Source organism: Podarcis erhardii (assembly GCF_964252035.2).
Source record: "Podarcis erhardii genome assembly, chromosome: 4".
In the NCBI taxonomy this organism is placed as follows: Eukaryota; Metazoa; Chordata; class Lepidosauria; order Squamata; family Lacertidae; genus Podarcis; species Podarcis erhardii.
The window spans coordinates 20,458,943-20,474,009 of record NC_138508.1 but is presented as its reverse complement, the minus strand read 5'-3'; the positions used below and the strand labels follow the sequence as shown (position 1 = coordinate 20,474,009).

The window sequence follows — 15,067 nt, the reverse complement described above, 5'->3', positions numbered from 1 at the left end:
CCCAAGGGTCATCTAATCCAGTGTTTCCCAACAGCCTCCAGCTGTTTTTGAACTACAATTCCCATCATCTCTGACCACTGGTCTTGCTAGCTAGGGATGATGGGAGTTGTAGTCCAAAAACAGCTGGAGGCCCAAGGTTGGGAAACACTGATCTAATCCAACCCCCTAGCATTGCAGGAATCTCAGCTAAAGCTTCCATGACAGATGGCCATCCAACCACTGCTTAAAACATGATCTTTATGAGCGTACCCAGTTAAGAGTGTTATTTTCTCCACGTTCAAAGTCTATTCTGGATGAAAAAGTGAAACATTCGATATAATTTTTCAGATGCAAATCTATGTTTTTGTCTGCTCTTAACGGTATGGCACAATGCTGCGTAAATGCTTTCATTTTCTTAAAAGGCATCTATAAAAACGCAAACCTTTCAAAAACTTCAATATCGAAGCAGAAGCGCTTGTCAATTGAATCCGTCTTTCTCCGGATGCAGGATTTCAACTTGAACACTTCCGGTGTACTCGGGACAAGACCATTCTGCAAAACATCAGAAAGGGGGAAATTGGAATGCTGAACTGCCAAATTATTTGTTATAGATTTGTGGAGTGGAGTCCCTATGATGGTTGTACACCTCCTTCCAGCAACTCCTGCAGCCCAGCTGGTGCCAAACGCATTGCTCTGCTTTCCTTTGGATCACATCAGTGAGGCCAAGAGGGTATTCTTGTCATCTGAGCAGCCCAGGACCTCCATACACACTGCCTATGCTTGCGTCCCAGTGAGGTCACTTTGGTGCTCCTAACACAGCTGTTTGACTTCACATCCGGAAGCACACTCCTTTTTCTCTCGAGATAGACCAATGCTAACAACAAAGTAAGGCAGTAGATGTGCTGAATCAGTGCTTGGAAGGGACTGGACAAGGGCCTATCCAGATAAGACTGAGCAGAGACATCACCTTGCCAACAAAGGTCCGTATAGTTCAAGCTATGGTTTTTCCAGTAGTGATGTATGAAAGTGAGGGCTGGGCCATGAAGAAGGCTGATTGCCGAAGAATTGATGCTTTTGAATTATGGTGCTGGAGGAGACTCTTGAGAGTCCCATGGACTGCAAGAAGATCAAACCTATCCATTCTGAAGGAAATCAGCCCTGAGTGCTCACTGGAAGGACAGATCCTGAAGCTGAGACTCCAGTACTTTGGCCACCTCATGAGAAGGGAAGACTCCCTGGAAAAGAACCTGATGTTGGGAAAGATGGAAGGTACAAGGAGAAGGGGACGGCAGAGGACGAGATGGTTGGATAGTATTCTCGAAGCGACCAGCATGAGTTTGACCAAGCTGCGGGAGGCAGTGGAAGACAGAAGTGCCTGGTGTGCTCTGGTCCATGGGGTCACGAAGAGTCGGACATGACTAAACGGCTAAACAACAACAACCGTTGGTGGGTGGTTCCTCTGACCAGCTGGGTGATGTGGGTGGCCTACTCTAGATTTGGTCCCTCTGAAGGAGGAAGTTTGGGGGTTCTCCTGAATCTGCTGTTGTCACTTGAGGCACAGGTGGCCTTGGTGGCACAGAATGTCACCAATCTTCCAGATGTTGTGTTCCAACTCCCATCAGCCACAGGCAATGCGACCAATAGTCAGGAAAGATGGGAGCTGGAGCTCGATAACTGCTATAGGGTCACAGCTTCCTCATCAGAGCTATAGATTTTCTTTGGTCACTCATGAGCCAGCCAAAGTTGCCCCATGCTTCTCCCTAGTGAAAAATGGCCTTCCCTTCAGCTCTTCCGCTAACCCAAACAGCTGCAAAGGCACAAGCTGACCTTACAAAACATTTTAAAGCTGTGCAAAAACAGCCTTTTTGTTGTTGTTGTTGTTGTGACATTTCTATTTAGTTTTTCCAGATTTTCCCTTCCCCGAACTCATCTTCTGGTAACTGCAAGGCTCATCCCTCACCCACAAAAAGAGGGCTACAATATTCAACTAATGAAAAGCATTTTATCTGGTGAAAAATTGTCATTCACACTAAATACGGAAGCACTTAATGAATTTGTGGGGAGCAGATGTGTCCTCAGAAGGAGAGCCCCACACAGAGGGAATGGTTCTTCTGACATGCTGTCTGCTGTGACGGATGTGGGAACTGTCCCAAACCAAGATTTCCTTCAGTGGTGTTACTTCATGACAGATGCCACCCTAAGGCGGAGGAGTTGTGGAGGCAGGGAAGCAATTCCGCCCTCTCACCCTGCAAAGACCCTGAGCTCATTTCGGATATTTTCCCCTTTTCTTAACTTACACTTATTTCCTTCCGAATGGGAACAACAACAGGGGAACAAACCTGAATAAGCTACATCAACTCCAGGGCTGGTGTAGTTTGATTTGTGGTTTGGGAGCATGTTGGCGTATTGGGGGGGGGGCAGCTTTGATTTCAAACCTCCCCCTGGTTCTCCCTTGACATACTTCCAAACCTTGTGCCCTGGCATACCTCCATTTCAGCCCAACCAATGTTGGGAGTCGACAGGGCAAAGGTTGCTAGAGTTTCCACAGTGGCAGCGAGGGAGAAAACTGGTATTGTACCCTCTTCTCCCAGGTCAGAGGTCTCTCTTCACCCACAGAGAGAGGGAGATCTCATGTTTCCTATGGCCTGCTCTCCCTGGGGCCACTGGGTTACTGGGCTGCTTGATTAATTAGCAGGTTCGTTAAAAGCTCAGCTTGGTTAACTGACCAAACTGAAACTCATTTGGTCACGATTTCTTTAACTAAGTGACGCCCCTGCCCTAAAGTAATTGTGAATTTATGCAGTTCCTCTCATGCACTAATATTCCTAGCAATCAGGAGTGCCAACTTGGCACCATCGCAGTCCTTGGCGGAGAACCCTGATCAAAATTGGCAGAGTAAGATCAGATATGATCAGATCAGCTCGGGCTGAGGAGGGAAGATGGTGATGGTAGCAGCTCTGACGCAGAAAGGGATATGATCAGAAAAAATCTTTAATGGGGGGAGAGTGGAGATATTTTTTTATTTGAATTACAAAAGGGGTGTACTTTACAGAGGTTGCATTTGCTTGCATGGAATATTATCACATACAGTTTGAAAAGAGGGTGACTGTAAACTCTGGATGCCTGCCAGCTGTCCGAGGGCCCTGGAGAGGTGGCGTGGCTTTTTATGGGGAAACCGAACCAATCTTTGTGTAACACTGATTTCCAAGTACACCCCTACAGTACATTTGAAACATTGGCTGCTTTGGAAAGATCAAAGGCAGTGCGACGTCGCTAATTAACTTCAACCTTGGACGGAAGCCCAGAGAGTAGTAGAGCAACAATCAGTAGAAAAGGAGAGGTCATCGGAGGAGGACTGCACTTTAAAATATGAAGACTGAGAACAATGTGGAAAAACCCACCTGCGTGATTACAGAAATAAGGAATTGTTACACAAAACAAGATAGAGAGTTATACCAGTGACTGATCGATCGAGAGAGGAGATTGTCAGTATCAGGACTGGAAAATTGTAAAGTAACAAAGAAGGTAGCAGAAAGATAAAGAATGGACATTTAGCTCTTGAAATCCAGAACTTGGGAAGTCTCATTGAAATTAATTAATTCGGACCCTATAATTGGCTGTATTGGTTTTTGTTTTTGAATGTGGTAAGGTTGGGCTTGATTTGTTATTAATAAGAATGTTTTTCCCCATCTTTATTGGAAAATGAATAAAAATTATTTACAAAAAAAAGGAGTGCCAACTTGGCCCTGTGAGCATGGGTACCTGGGGGCTGTGGGCACCGAAAATTGTGGGTGCCTGGCCCCTTCGTGGGGAATTTTGTGTGTGCTCGGGCACCCAGGGAGCTGGCACCTATGTTCCAAATAACTTCCCAGGAACAGTGAGACACAATGTGGGGAAGTAAAAGAGCTAGAAAGGCCCTCTTTCAGTGAGGAGTGATATTAGGCATGCTTCCAACTTTTGAATGCAGGGTCTCTTTTCAGACAAACTAGGTCTGAAAAGAGACTCTTTGTAGGCAAAGATTGAGGAGGGAGGGTAGAGAGATTTTAAGGGCAAAGCGACAAGAATCCTTCCTACATGTCTATTGCCCAAGTGGAGAATGGCTGAAGATTAGGCAAAAGGAGCTATGCAAAGAATTAATAATAATAATATTGTCAGGGAACTGCCATCGGAGCCAAGGGTGCTGGTAAGGCTCCCTAATGACGCTGGCGAGGGAACCAGCAAGGAGAGAGGGAGAGCTTCCGCTGGGGAAGGAAATAGACGTGACGCCAGGGAGAAAGGGGAGGCTGAGGGAGCTTCGGAGGGAAGGCTCCAGGACTCTTCCAGTGAGACCAGCGGGGAGAGCACAGGACCTCCCCTTGGGACGCCCACTCTGCACAGAAAGCTTCCGCGCAGAGAAGCTAGGCGGCGACTTGGTGTCAAAGAACTTTTATGTTGGAAGAAATTCAGGAAACTCCTACTGACGGATTCTGCCAGTGATTGAGACAGTCACGGAGTACTGACTGTCCAGCCAGGGGAAAGTTTTACCAAACTACTCAGCTTGGAGCAGTTTGCGTCTTACACACAAGCAACCCCAAACCCCCATTACAAATATTAAAAAAAAATATTTATACCCCGCCCTTCCCCGGCCAGAACCGGGCTCAGGGTGGCTAACACCAGTAAAATTACAATAAAAACACAATAGGGGAAAAAAACACAATTTAAAATACAAGTTAAAATGCAATTTAAAATGCAGCCTCCTTTTAAAAGTAGGCCATGGATCAAAACCGTAAGGGGAGGGAAAACATAAGGGTCAGACTGAGTCCAAACCAAAGGCCAGGCAGAACAGCTCTGTCTTGCAGGCTCTGCGGAAACATATCAAGTCCCAAAGGGCCCTAGTCTCTTGTGACAGAGCGTTCCACCAAGTCGGGGCCAGTACTGAAAAGGCCCTGGTCCTAGTTGAGACCAATCTAACCACCTTGCGACTTGGGAAATCCAAAGTGATGTCATTTGTGGACCTTAAAATCCTCCACGGGGCATACCAGGAGAGGCGGTCCCGTAGGTACGTGGGTCCTAGGCTGCATAGGGCTTTAAAGGTCAAAACCAGCACCTTAAACCTGACCTTGTACTCCACTGGGAGCCAGTGCAGTTGGTAAAGCACTGGATGAATGTGTTCCCGCGGCAAGGACCCTGTAAGGAGCCTTGCCATGGCATTCTGCACCCGCTGGAGTTTCTGGGTCAGCTTCAAAGGTAGCCCCGTGTAGAGCGAGTTACAATAATCAAGCCTGGAGGTGACTGTTATGAAAAGTTGCACATTAGAACCTTCAAAAATCACCCCCCCCCCTCCTTTGGAGAGGTAGCCTGTCTCTTGAGGTTTAGCTTTTACTCGAAGTTAAAAAAGTTGCTGAAAATTCACAGTGTACCTTGTTGGACGAATGCATGGGTGCAATGGGGCTAATTCATGGAAAAGGTTAAAGAACCCACAAATTACTGCCATTGTACTTATGATAATGAATAGAAGGTAGTGATGAGACCCAGGAAAAAATCAGCAGAACATGTCTGGGGCTGTGTAATTTTAAAGCACACCCCCAAAGGAATCCTAGGAACTGTAGGTTTTTTTGAGGGTGTTGGGAATTATAGTTTTTTCGGGGGGTAAATTATGGTTCCCAGGATTCTCTGGGGTAGGATAAAGTGGTTTAAATGTATGCTGTGTACTCTGTGAAGGCCAAATGTGGAAAAAGTTCATTTTTAGTTTTCTTTAAAAAAGAAGCTTTTCTGCAAAACAATGTGGTTTGAGTTTCCGTCTTTGACTGTCAATATCAGACTACATAAAAACCGTTTTGATTTGGACATACCCTAACACTCTAACTAGCAACACCTTTCCTAGTCGATGTCCATTCCCTAACTTGAAATCAATGGAGGAAAAGCCACGGTGCCCTTTTCCAATTTAGAAGGCGGCTCACGATAACACTTACGACTTTCCCTCCAGATTTGGCTTCAGAAACGCTCATCGTGAATGCTTTCGTCCCTTTGTCGTAGGTACAGTAATGTTTTATCCAGGTGAACCCTAGAGGTCCTAAAAAGAAAAAGAAAAAAAGAAAACGGGAGGGAGGGAGAGAGACCAAGAGGTGAAAAGAGGAAAGGAAAATTTGTACTTATCTTATTTGCATAAATGCTTCCTAAGGAAAAATATTCCTGGCAAAATAGATAGAACATTGGTTGTTCTCAGGTCAGGGTCATTTATAAGGCTGGACCTAAGAGTCTGAGCCAGACATTTATTTATTTTTGTCAGTATGGGGGAATGAAAGGAGGAGATATATTCAGCCTATTTTATTTTTTTTAAGATTTCACACATATTTAATGTATTTTCTGTTATGCCAGCTCACAGAAAAAACTCAGAAAATGCTTGGCGAGAGTGAAGTATTAATATATGTCCTGGTGTATTTCAAGTAAACTTTGCTAGCAATGCACATGGAAAATACAACCCATTACTTCCCCCTCCCTCTAATGCCAAATTAAGATTCTATCCTTTTGGGGGGGATAACATTCTCAACAAACCGATGCGGGCAGCCAAAGTCCATAGGGTAGTGAAACAAACAGGCCCAGTGCATTCATTTCTGAGACCAAGATAATGACTGCGTCTCTCCTCCCCACCTTCTCAGCTTAAACAAATGACCAAATCCTTTTCCCCTTCAATAAGAGCGTGTTGAGATGGCCTCTGACTGTTTAATAAAGCACTGCATGTGCCCAGCATTTCTTGGTGTCCTTGCACTCCTTTTAATAATGCTCAAGGTAATTTCCGATTAGCAGATTTCTTTTTAATCACATTTTGTTATTATCAGTCAACTAAAAGGTACAAAAGGTGCTCAAAGCAATCTGCCGCTATTATTAATGTGGGGAACTCTGCTTCAGGGGAAAAAAACACACAAACAAGCCACCAAGGCCAGGGGGCAGGGGGAAGAGGGTTCAGCAAAAGGCGAAAACACCTTGATGAGGAAGCCAATCACAGAATTGTAGAGATGGAAGAGACCACGACAGTCATTTAGTCCAACCCCTTGCAATGCAGTCATAACTTTAAGCTACACTGTCATTGCACGTGCCATTTTAGATTTGATGGTGTTATTAATGTTATTCTTATCATCATCATCATCAACAACAACAACTGCTTATTAACTATTATATTTATATCTCGCCCCTCCTACCAAAGCAGCGCAGGGCAGCAAACAACAAGAGATAAAACTGCAAACACACACACACACATTTAAAATAATTCCAACCCAGGTGCAGAATGGGGAAAGATATTTTGAGCTACAGAGCCAGCAGCTTAAGAGCCAGTCTACATTTTAGAGCTTATCACACCAGCGCTGCAAAAACGGGAGGTTTCTGGGAGAGATGCTCCAAGCACGTCGTTTTTCAAGTTCCTGATACAATGATGTCAACACACTGTTAGCCTTCCTGTTCCTGCTCCATGTCTAGAGTGGCTCCTGGCAAGGATACTCACAATAGTCTGGTTTGCATGACACAGAAAGCCAAACGATGGCTTATTGGGAGGATGCAAACATCCAGGCTCTGGGAGAGCAACTCACAGCCAATTTTCTCCTTCCTGGCCCTTTTTTATTGTAACTCGCTCTACATGGGGCTGCCCTTGAGACTGACCCAGAAACTCCAGCGGGTGCAGAATGCCGTAGCGAGACTCCTTACGGGGTCCTCGCTACAGGATCACAGGATCACACCCGGTACTATACCAGCTGCACTGGCTCCCGGTGGAGTACAGGATCAGGTTTAAGGTGCTGGTTTTAACCTTTAAAGCCCTATACGGCCTAGGACCCTCGTACCTATGGGACCGCCTCTCCTTGTATGTCCCACGGAGGACCTTACGGTCTTCAGACAAAAACATCTTGGAGATCCCAGGCCACAGAGAGGTTAGGCTGGCCTCAACCAGAGCCAGGGCTTTTTCGGCTGTGGCCCCGATTTGGTGGAACACTCTGTCACAAGAGACTAGGGCCCTGCGGGACTTGACATCTTTCTGCAGGGCCTGCAAGACAGAGCTGTTCCACCAGGCCTTTGGCCCAGAAGAATTTGGTAATTCTTCACAGAACTCTAGCCCAATGGTTGCCATCAATTTGATTTGAACTGATTTTATAACAAATTGATTTTAGAATGCTGTATTATTTTACTGTTATTAGCCGCTCTGAGCCCAGCTGGGGAGGGCGGGATATAAATATAATTTTATTATTTTATTTATTATTATTATTTTGTTCCTGGGCTACACTGAGCCCTCTCCCCAATAACCATGACCTGTATCCTTTCTTACTGGTTGTGGTTACAAGGGAGAAAGTTTAACCACAAGTCCTGGTTTGGACAGCACACAAAGCCAAACTTGGGCTGAGCTGAGAGCAATAAGGAGGACTGGGAATGGCAGACGACCAAAGTGGCTCAGAACCTGTAGGCTCATGAAGTCCCAGCTTCTTTTGTTTATTGTGCTGTGCGAACCAGGCCAATGTGATGATGGCTCACTGTGTGGATAAGGGCTGATAAAACAACTATTACTACAGAGGAAAGCTTGTGTGCTCACCATTGATATTCTTTTATTGACAGCATTCCCATGGTTAGATGCTGGCTCAAAGAAGCATTATCCTTGCAATAATATGTTGCTGTAGATAGTCGCTTTCTATACAAACACTGGTTATGTCTATGCAATGCTGCATGCTTATGGAGTTTTGGGATAAAGTACTAAATTATATAAATATTTCCATGGTACCGGGGTGGTGGGGCGGGGGGGGGGAGAGCTAATACTGTCATAGGATAATATTATTTTAAATTATGTACTGCCCATATGGAATTTGACAACTGGTCAACCTAAATGGATTCCTCACGCCCTCACTACAGCTGAAAGACTGATATTGATCCACTGGAAGGATAAATTTATGGCCCCCTTTAATCAATGAGTAGAATGGCGTGGGTGGCGCTATGGTCTAAACCACTGAGCCTCTTGGCCTTGGCAATCAGAAGGTCGGTGGTTCGAATCCCCGTGACGGGGTGAGCTCCTGTTGCTCAGTCCCAGCTTCTGCCAGCCTCACAGTTCGAAAGCACACCAGTGCAAGTAGATAAATAGGTACCACTGTGGCAGGAAGGTAAGCGGTGTTTCCGTGCGCTCTGGTTTCCATCATGGTGTCCCATTGCACCAGAAGCGGTTTAGTCATGCTGGCCACATGACCCGGAAAGCTGTCTGTGGACAAATGCCGGCTCCCTCGGCCTGAAAGCGAGATGAGTGCCGCAACCTCATAGTCACCTTTGACTGGACTTAACTGTCCAGGGTCCTTTACCTTTTACTTTTACCTAGAAGGCATGACAGCTCTTACAAAATTCAAACTTGTAGACACAGAGTGTATGGAGAGCTTGTAGACATAGATTGCGTATGGACAAATATAATGATACAGTGGTGCCTCGCAAGACGAAAAGAATCCGTTCCGCGATTCTCTTCATCTAGCGGGTTTTTCGTCTTGCGAAGCAAGCCCATTGACAGCTTAGCGGATTAGCGCTATTAGCTGTCTAGCGGCTTTTAGCGATCAGCTGTTAAGCGGCTTATCAGCGGAACAGCTGATAAGCGGCTTAGGAAAGGGGGGGGAGCGGGGGGGGGGAAACCGTGGGAACTCGCAAGATTTTTTCGTCTTGCGAAGCAACCCCATAGAGAAATTCGTTTAGCGAAGCGCCTCCAAAACGGAAAACCCTTTCGTCTAGCGGGTTTGGGCACCACTGTATTTGCAATGTCATAAATACATAAATGTTTATGTATTAGAATAATAATTTCATTTAAATACCTTTGCATTAGACAAGAACTTATGGAATTATAGTTGTTTTTCTTCTTTGTATTTCTTATGCAATTTTTGTTTCCTTTTTTTATTTGTTCACTTTATTTTAATTGAGATATATTCAATGAAATGTAACTATGATTGGATGCTGGCTCTCTGGATGACTAGGGCAACTCTCATATCCCTTTCATGCCAATCAAACCTTACTCAAAGATATCAGCACAGTGAAGGGAAAGACAGCATCATCTCTCATAAAGGTAAGAGAGACTTGCTGGACCAGGCCAAAGGCCCATTTATGCCAGGTTTCTATTCTTACCATAACCAACTAGATGCCTATGGGAAGTCCACAAGGTAGAACCTCAGTCCAACAGCGATTCCCAGCAGCTGGTGAACAGAGGCCTAATGCTCAGTGTGCAGTTTGATTCGGATGGGTTAAATACTCACGCTTCTCTTGGACGTAGAGATAGCCTTCCATTGTCCACTGGCTTGGTGGCCTGTAGTCCTGGCTGGCAGACTTCATTCTCTGCATAAGCCGTTCTACTTCCTGCCTTGTGCTTTCAAAATTATTCCGGGTCTGTAAAACGACGACAACAATAGAAGTGATGAATTAAGTTCATGCCAATGCAATTTTGAGAGCGGCCTACCAAAATGGAACTGACGTCTGCTCTGAGGGAATTGCAGTAAAAGCAAGCCTTGTCAAATGCTGCTTTTACCACCCACCCCCTAACTTGGACAGCCGCTCCAGAAGGTTACCATGGTGTTGAAAGCCGCTGAAGGGTTGAGGAGACATATTCACGTCAGGCATCCTTTTCACGCATTCATTCGTTCAGGCACTGAACGAGAAGCTAAGAAGTAGTTCAGGTCTATTAGCAAAAAACTGTCAACCCTGTGTAAGGAAGCTTCCCTATGATTTCTGTTCTTCTACCAGACTGCTTGTATGAGTTTCCGAATTCCTCAAAAAGTGCAAAAATATACAGAGTTCTGGACTGGAGAGGCGGCGTGCGAGGTTTGAAGAACACAACCCCTGTTTGCACGGATCCACTAACACCGTGTGCACAACTCATTTTGCAGCAAGGTGCTCTAAACCAACCAACAAAAAGAGTCAGATAAGAACAGATACTACACTTGATCTTAGCCAAAAGGCCGAGGTGGGATTGTCCGTTAGTTAATTTTGGAAACAGATTGGTATAGAAATATCGGGAATTATGGGTAGGAAGGTGGGAATATCGAAATTAATGGTTCTTATTAGTCTGAGTTGCACCGAGTTAAAAACAAAAGAGGAATGTAAATGGGTAAAATTGATGGTACCTGCAGCCAGACAGGTTATAGCGAGTAATAGGAAAAATACAGAAGAGTTAGGGGTGAACCAATGGAGGAAAAACTGAATAATATCATAATTTTAGAATACCTAACTGTGAAGATACATAGAATGAAAGGGTTTAAGGTCAGTGAGAAAGAGGATTGGTTTGAGAAGATATTGAATTATTTGGGTAGGTTTGAACAATTGGGGGCAATTAAAATGTTAAAAGTTAAATAAATCTTGTGGATGGAGGAGTGTTAACGTATATAAAATTGTACATATGGTTGATTTGAATATGTTATTATTGATTATGTACACCCAATGCATCAGCCGCCTGTGGGGTTTCACTATTTGTGTTTTGGTTGTTGGTAAAAAAATAAAATTTTTAAACTTCTTAAAAAAAAGAGAGAGAGACAGGGAAATTCTCGGGTAAATCTTTTGCTCCAAAGGAAATGGAATTTGTGTTCAGGCAGAGTGGGCTGCAATTCTACTTAGCTTACTTGCACAGCTACCCAAAATTTTGTGCTATCTACATGCCCACTAAGGGACGCGGGTGGCGCTGTGGGTTAAACCACTGAACCTAGGACTTGCTGATCAGAAGGTTGGCAGTTCGAATCCCTGTGACGGGGTGAACTCCCATTGTTCGGTCCCAGCTCCTGCCAACCTAGCAGTTCGAAAGCATGTCAAAGTGCAAATAGATAAATAGGTACTGCTCTGGCGGGAAGGTAAATGGTGTTTCCGTGCGCTGCTCTGGTTCTCCAGAAGCAGTTTAGTCATGATGGCCACATGACCCGGAAGCTGTACGCCGGCTCCCTCGGCCAATAAAGCGAGATGAGTGCCGCAACCTCAGAGTCGGCCACGACTGGACCTAATGGTCAAGGGTCCCTTTACCTTTACCTTACATGCCCACTAAAGAGTGGTCACACTAATTGAAGTTGCTTTGGCAATGTGTTCATTCAGGGGTGGGTTGGAGGGAGCTGGGGATGCATGAAAGGGACATTGCAACTCCGAATGGTGTAGGTGGCCCTGTTTCCTCTTGCATCTGTCCGTTGTACCAATCAGTGCTTGTCCAAAAGTGCAAAGGTGTTCCTACGATGCTCCTACTAGAAACAGTGGGGGGGGGGATCAAGCGGGAGGCTATTTAGAACTGCAGTCCGCTTTAACTCAACACATGCATAGCCTTGAACACATTGACGTGCATAGCCTTGAACACATTTTTTAAGAGCCTATCATAGGCTACGCTGGATAGTACTAGACCTGCCAAGGCTACAGGAGATGTCCAGGAATAAAAGGATTAAAGGATTGCAAGAGACTCAGATATTGTGAGAACACCTAATGCTTGTTGACTTGGGTATGGCAACAACAAAGACTTTCTGTTCCAGAAAGAACATGTAGTGGATTTGTCAAAAACATGGCAGATGCAGGAACGCGCGCCAGAAAGACGACGACAGGTTTTGTAACTAACAGATGTCAAATTCGCTTACCCCCAAGCACCCCTTTTCCTGTGTGGCAAAAATCCAACAGCAAGCACAGATACTTTCAGGTGTCCAATAGGGGCATGGAATCACCTTGCTGTACAACTGAAGCTGGTGCATCTAACTGACGCATGCTCGTGGCTAGAAGCCCCCCTTGACTCAGAAACTTATTAAGTGGCTTAGCTAAAGAACTTATGGGCTCAGTGCATATTATGAACAGTAAATATTGCCCTGCACCGCTAGAGTATTAACGACAAGAGTACAGAGAAGGAATGTGTTGCATGTTGTGAAGCAACAGTGACCCCTGGTGCTTAAAAAAAGTCAAGGGTTTAGTTACAATCTTAATCACATTGCTCTTAATGCGTTTCTGTCCTCCCTAACCTTCTTATTTGCCTCGGTTCTTTTTGGGAGGGAGATAAAGGTGGGAGGCGACTCCCACAAGGGACCATATTCTGCTCCCCACATTTTCCCATGCCTTTGCCTCATGTCGGTACTGCACCTCTATGCAGAACCTGAAGGTTTGAGCGAACAACTCAGCAATTTCTGTTACCCACACAAGTCGTTTTTGTTTTAAAGCTGCTAATTGCTACCTTGGGCTCCTTGAAGGAAGGTAAACACACACACACACACACACACACACACACACACACAAACTTGCATTGATGAATTGGACTATGTCCAGTAGTTTTTAATGTTTGATCTTTATCAATATTTTCTCATGAATATTTCATATTGTTTTATGTAAACTACTTAGAGGTTTACGAGCCCCTTATCCAGATCCTCGAGCCTTACTAACTGAAACATAAATCTTGTTAAGTAAGTAAATAAATACATTCCCTACAGGTGGGCACTTTACTTCACTTATTAGGAGCTTATATGCCTTCAGGGAATTTTTTTTAAAAGGAAAGAAACCACTCCTAACCAGCTATGTAATCTGGATGGAAGATGGCTTTTATTACACAAATTTCTTCCATCTCTAACCGCCTAGAGTATTGGATGTTAAGGGCGGAAGTTTAATTCTGTACTTTTCACAGAGGCTGGATTCTCAAAGAGGTTCTGCAGAGAGGTTCAGAAATTCTGACTGCAGGCCATTCCCTTTATCAACTGCTTGCTTCCAAAGATTTCTCCCTTTAAACTATTCTTACTGGGGGAGCATTTCCAATTAACGGCATTATGTGAAGCGCTGGCAACATCAGCAGCAGAGAATGGCATTGCTGGGCAAACCATGACAAGAGGAAGAGGAAGAAGATGCAACCTCCATTTGTTAACCAAACAGCATGGATTAGGACCACCGGGAAATGGCCAAAAGGCAAACCCACGCCAGATGTGCATGTATGTGTTTTCCACTGAAGACATTTTGCCCAAGCTGCCATCTCCTTAGATCTGGAGCCAAGATTTAGTGCTGGTCATCAGAAATCAGGGGCGGCAAACCTCTTTCATCATCCCAAGGCTCACGGTCCCTTCTGAACAGCCTCGCACCTCACCTGGGAAGGCATCCGAGGGCCTATGCTGTTGCTGGAAGGGGTCAGGAGCAAATTTCACCTCTGTACAGTGGGCTACATTCTAAACACACTCATACACCTTTCTCTATTCTCCATCCTGACACAAGTGCTCAGGGTGCAATGCAGGATTGCGAGGGATGTGGTCTGGGGAGAGGGGTGTGGCACAGAGAAAATTCTGTGGGGCAGATTAAGAGAGGCCTGGGGGGCGGGCGGGCTGCATTTGATTCCCGAGTCCTGAGGTTTCCCAGCCCTGTCTAAAACGAAGCTCATTTTCTCTGCACCTTGCACTCTGTCTGAATCAGTGATTCAGCTTCGCACTCACTTTTTATTAATACCGTGGTACCTCGGGTTACAGATGCTTCAGGTTACAGACGCTTCAGGTTACAGACTCTGCTAACCCAGAAATATTACTTCGGGTTAAGAACTTTGCTTCAGGATGGGAACAGAAATCGTGCTCCGGCGGCGCGGCAGTAGCGGGAGGCCCCATTAGCTAAAGTGGTGCTTCAGGTTAAGAACAGTTTCAGGTTAAGAACGGACCTTCGGAACGAATTAAGTACTTAACCCGAGGTACCACTGTATTGTTATTTCAGCCCCTTGTTGAGCAGGACTGGGTGCATGCTGCAATGGCTCCGGCTTTCGGGAGCACAAAGGGTGGCTGGATTTTTATTTTCAAACATTTTTTTGGCTGGGATGGGGCTTCTATGGCCTATTCCACATGTCTAGCAAAACAGCAAAATAGCTTCTTCTTTTCTTTGAAGAAAAGCAAGCTAAAGAAAGAAAAATATGCAAAATTTATGTGATTTTGATCATTTATAGGGCCATGAAAATTGGGCCTTGCTTGGCTCCAAAACTGCATGGGCTAAGCATAGAGTTGTCCTCCCCATTCAAAGTGGGGCTCAAACCCACAACCCTGAGATTAAGAGTCTCATGCTCTACCAACTGAGCTAGTGTGACGCTGCCCGTCTACCTCTGTGCACAGGGCAGGGTTTATACATGCTTTTGCTTAACCTACTGGACATCCCG

At 45.1% G+C, this 15,067-nt stretch overlaps 1 protein-coding gene across 1 annotated transcript in view; it reads right to left on the bottom strand.

Annotated features, from left to right (window-relative positions):
* Positions 1–15,067, bottom strand: part of ARHGAP42 (Rho GTPase activating protein 42) — a 168,366-nt gene that overhangs the window by 35,218 nt on the left and 118,081 nt on the right. The window contains exons 8-10 of the mRNA XM_081860231.1: positions 10,212–10,341; positions 5,931–6,031; positions 422–531 (exon numbers count right to left, since the gene is read on the bottom strand). Of these exons, the coding sequence (XP_081716357.1) occupies positions 422–531; positions 5,931–6,031; positions 10,212–10,341 (341 nt within the window). The remainder of the gene's footprint in view (positions 1–421; positions 532–5,930; positions 6,032–10,211; positions 10,342–15,067) is intronic.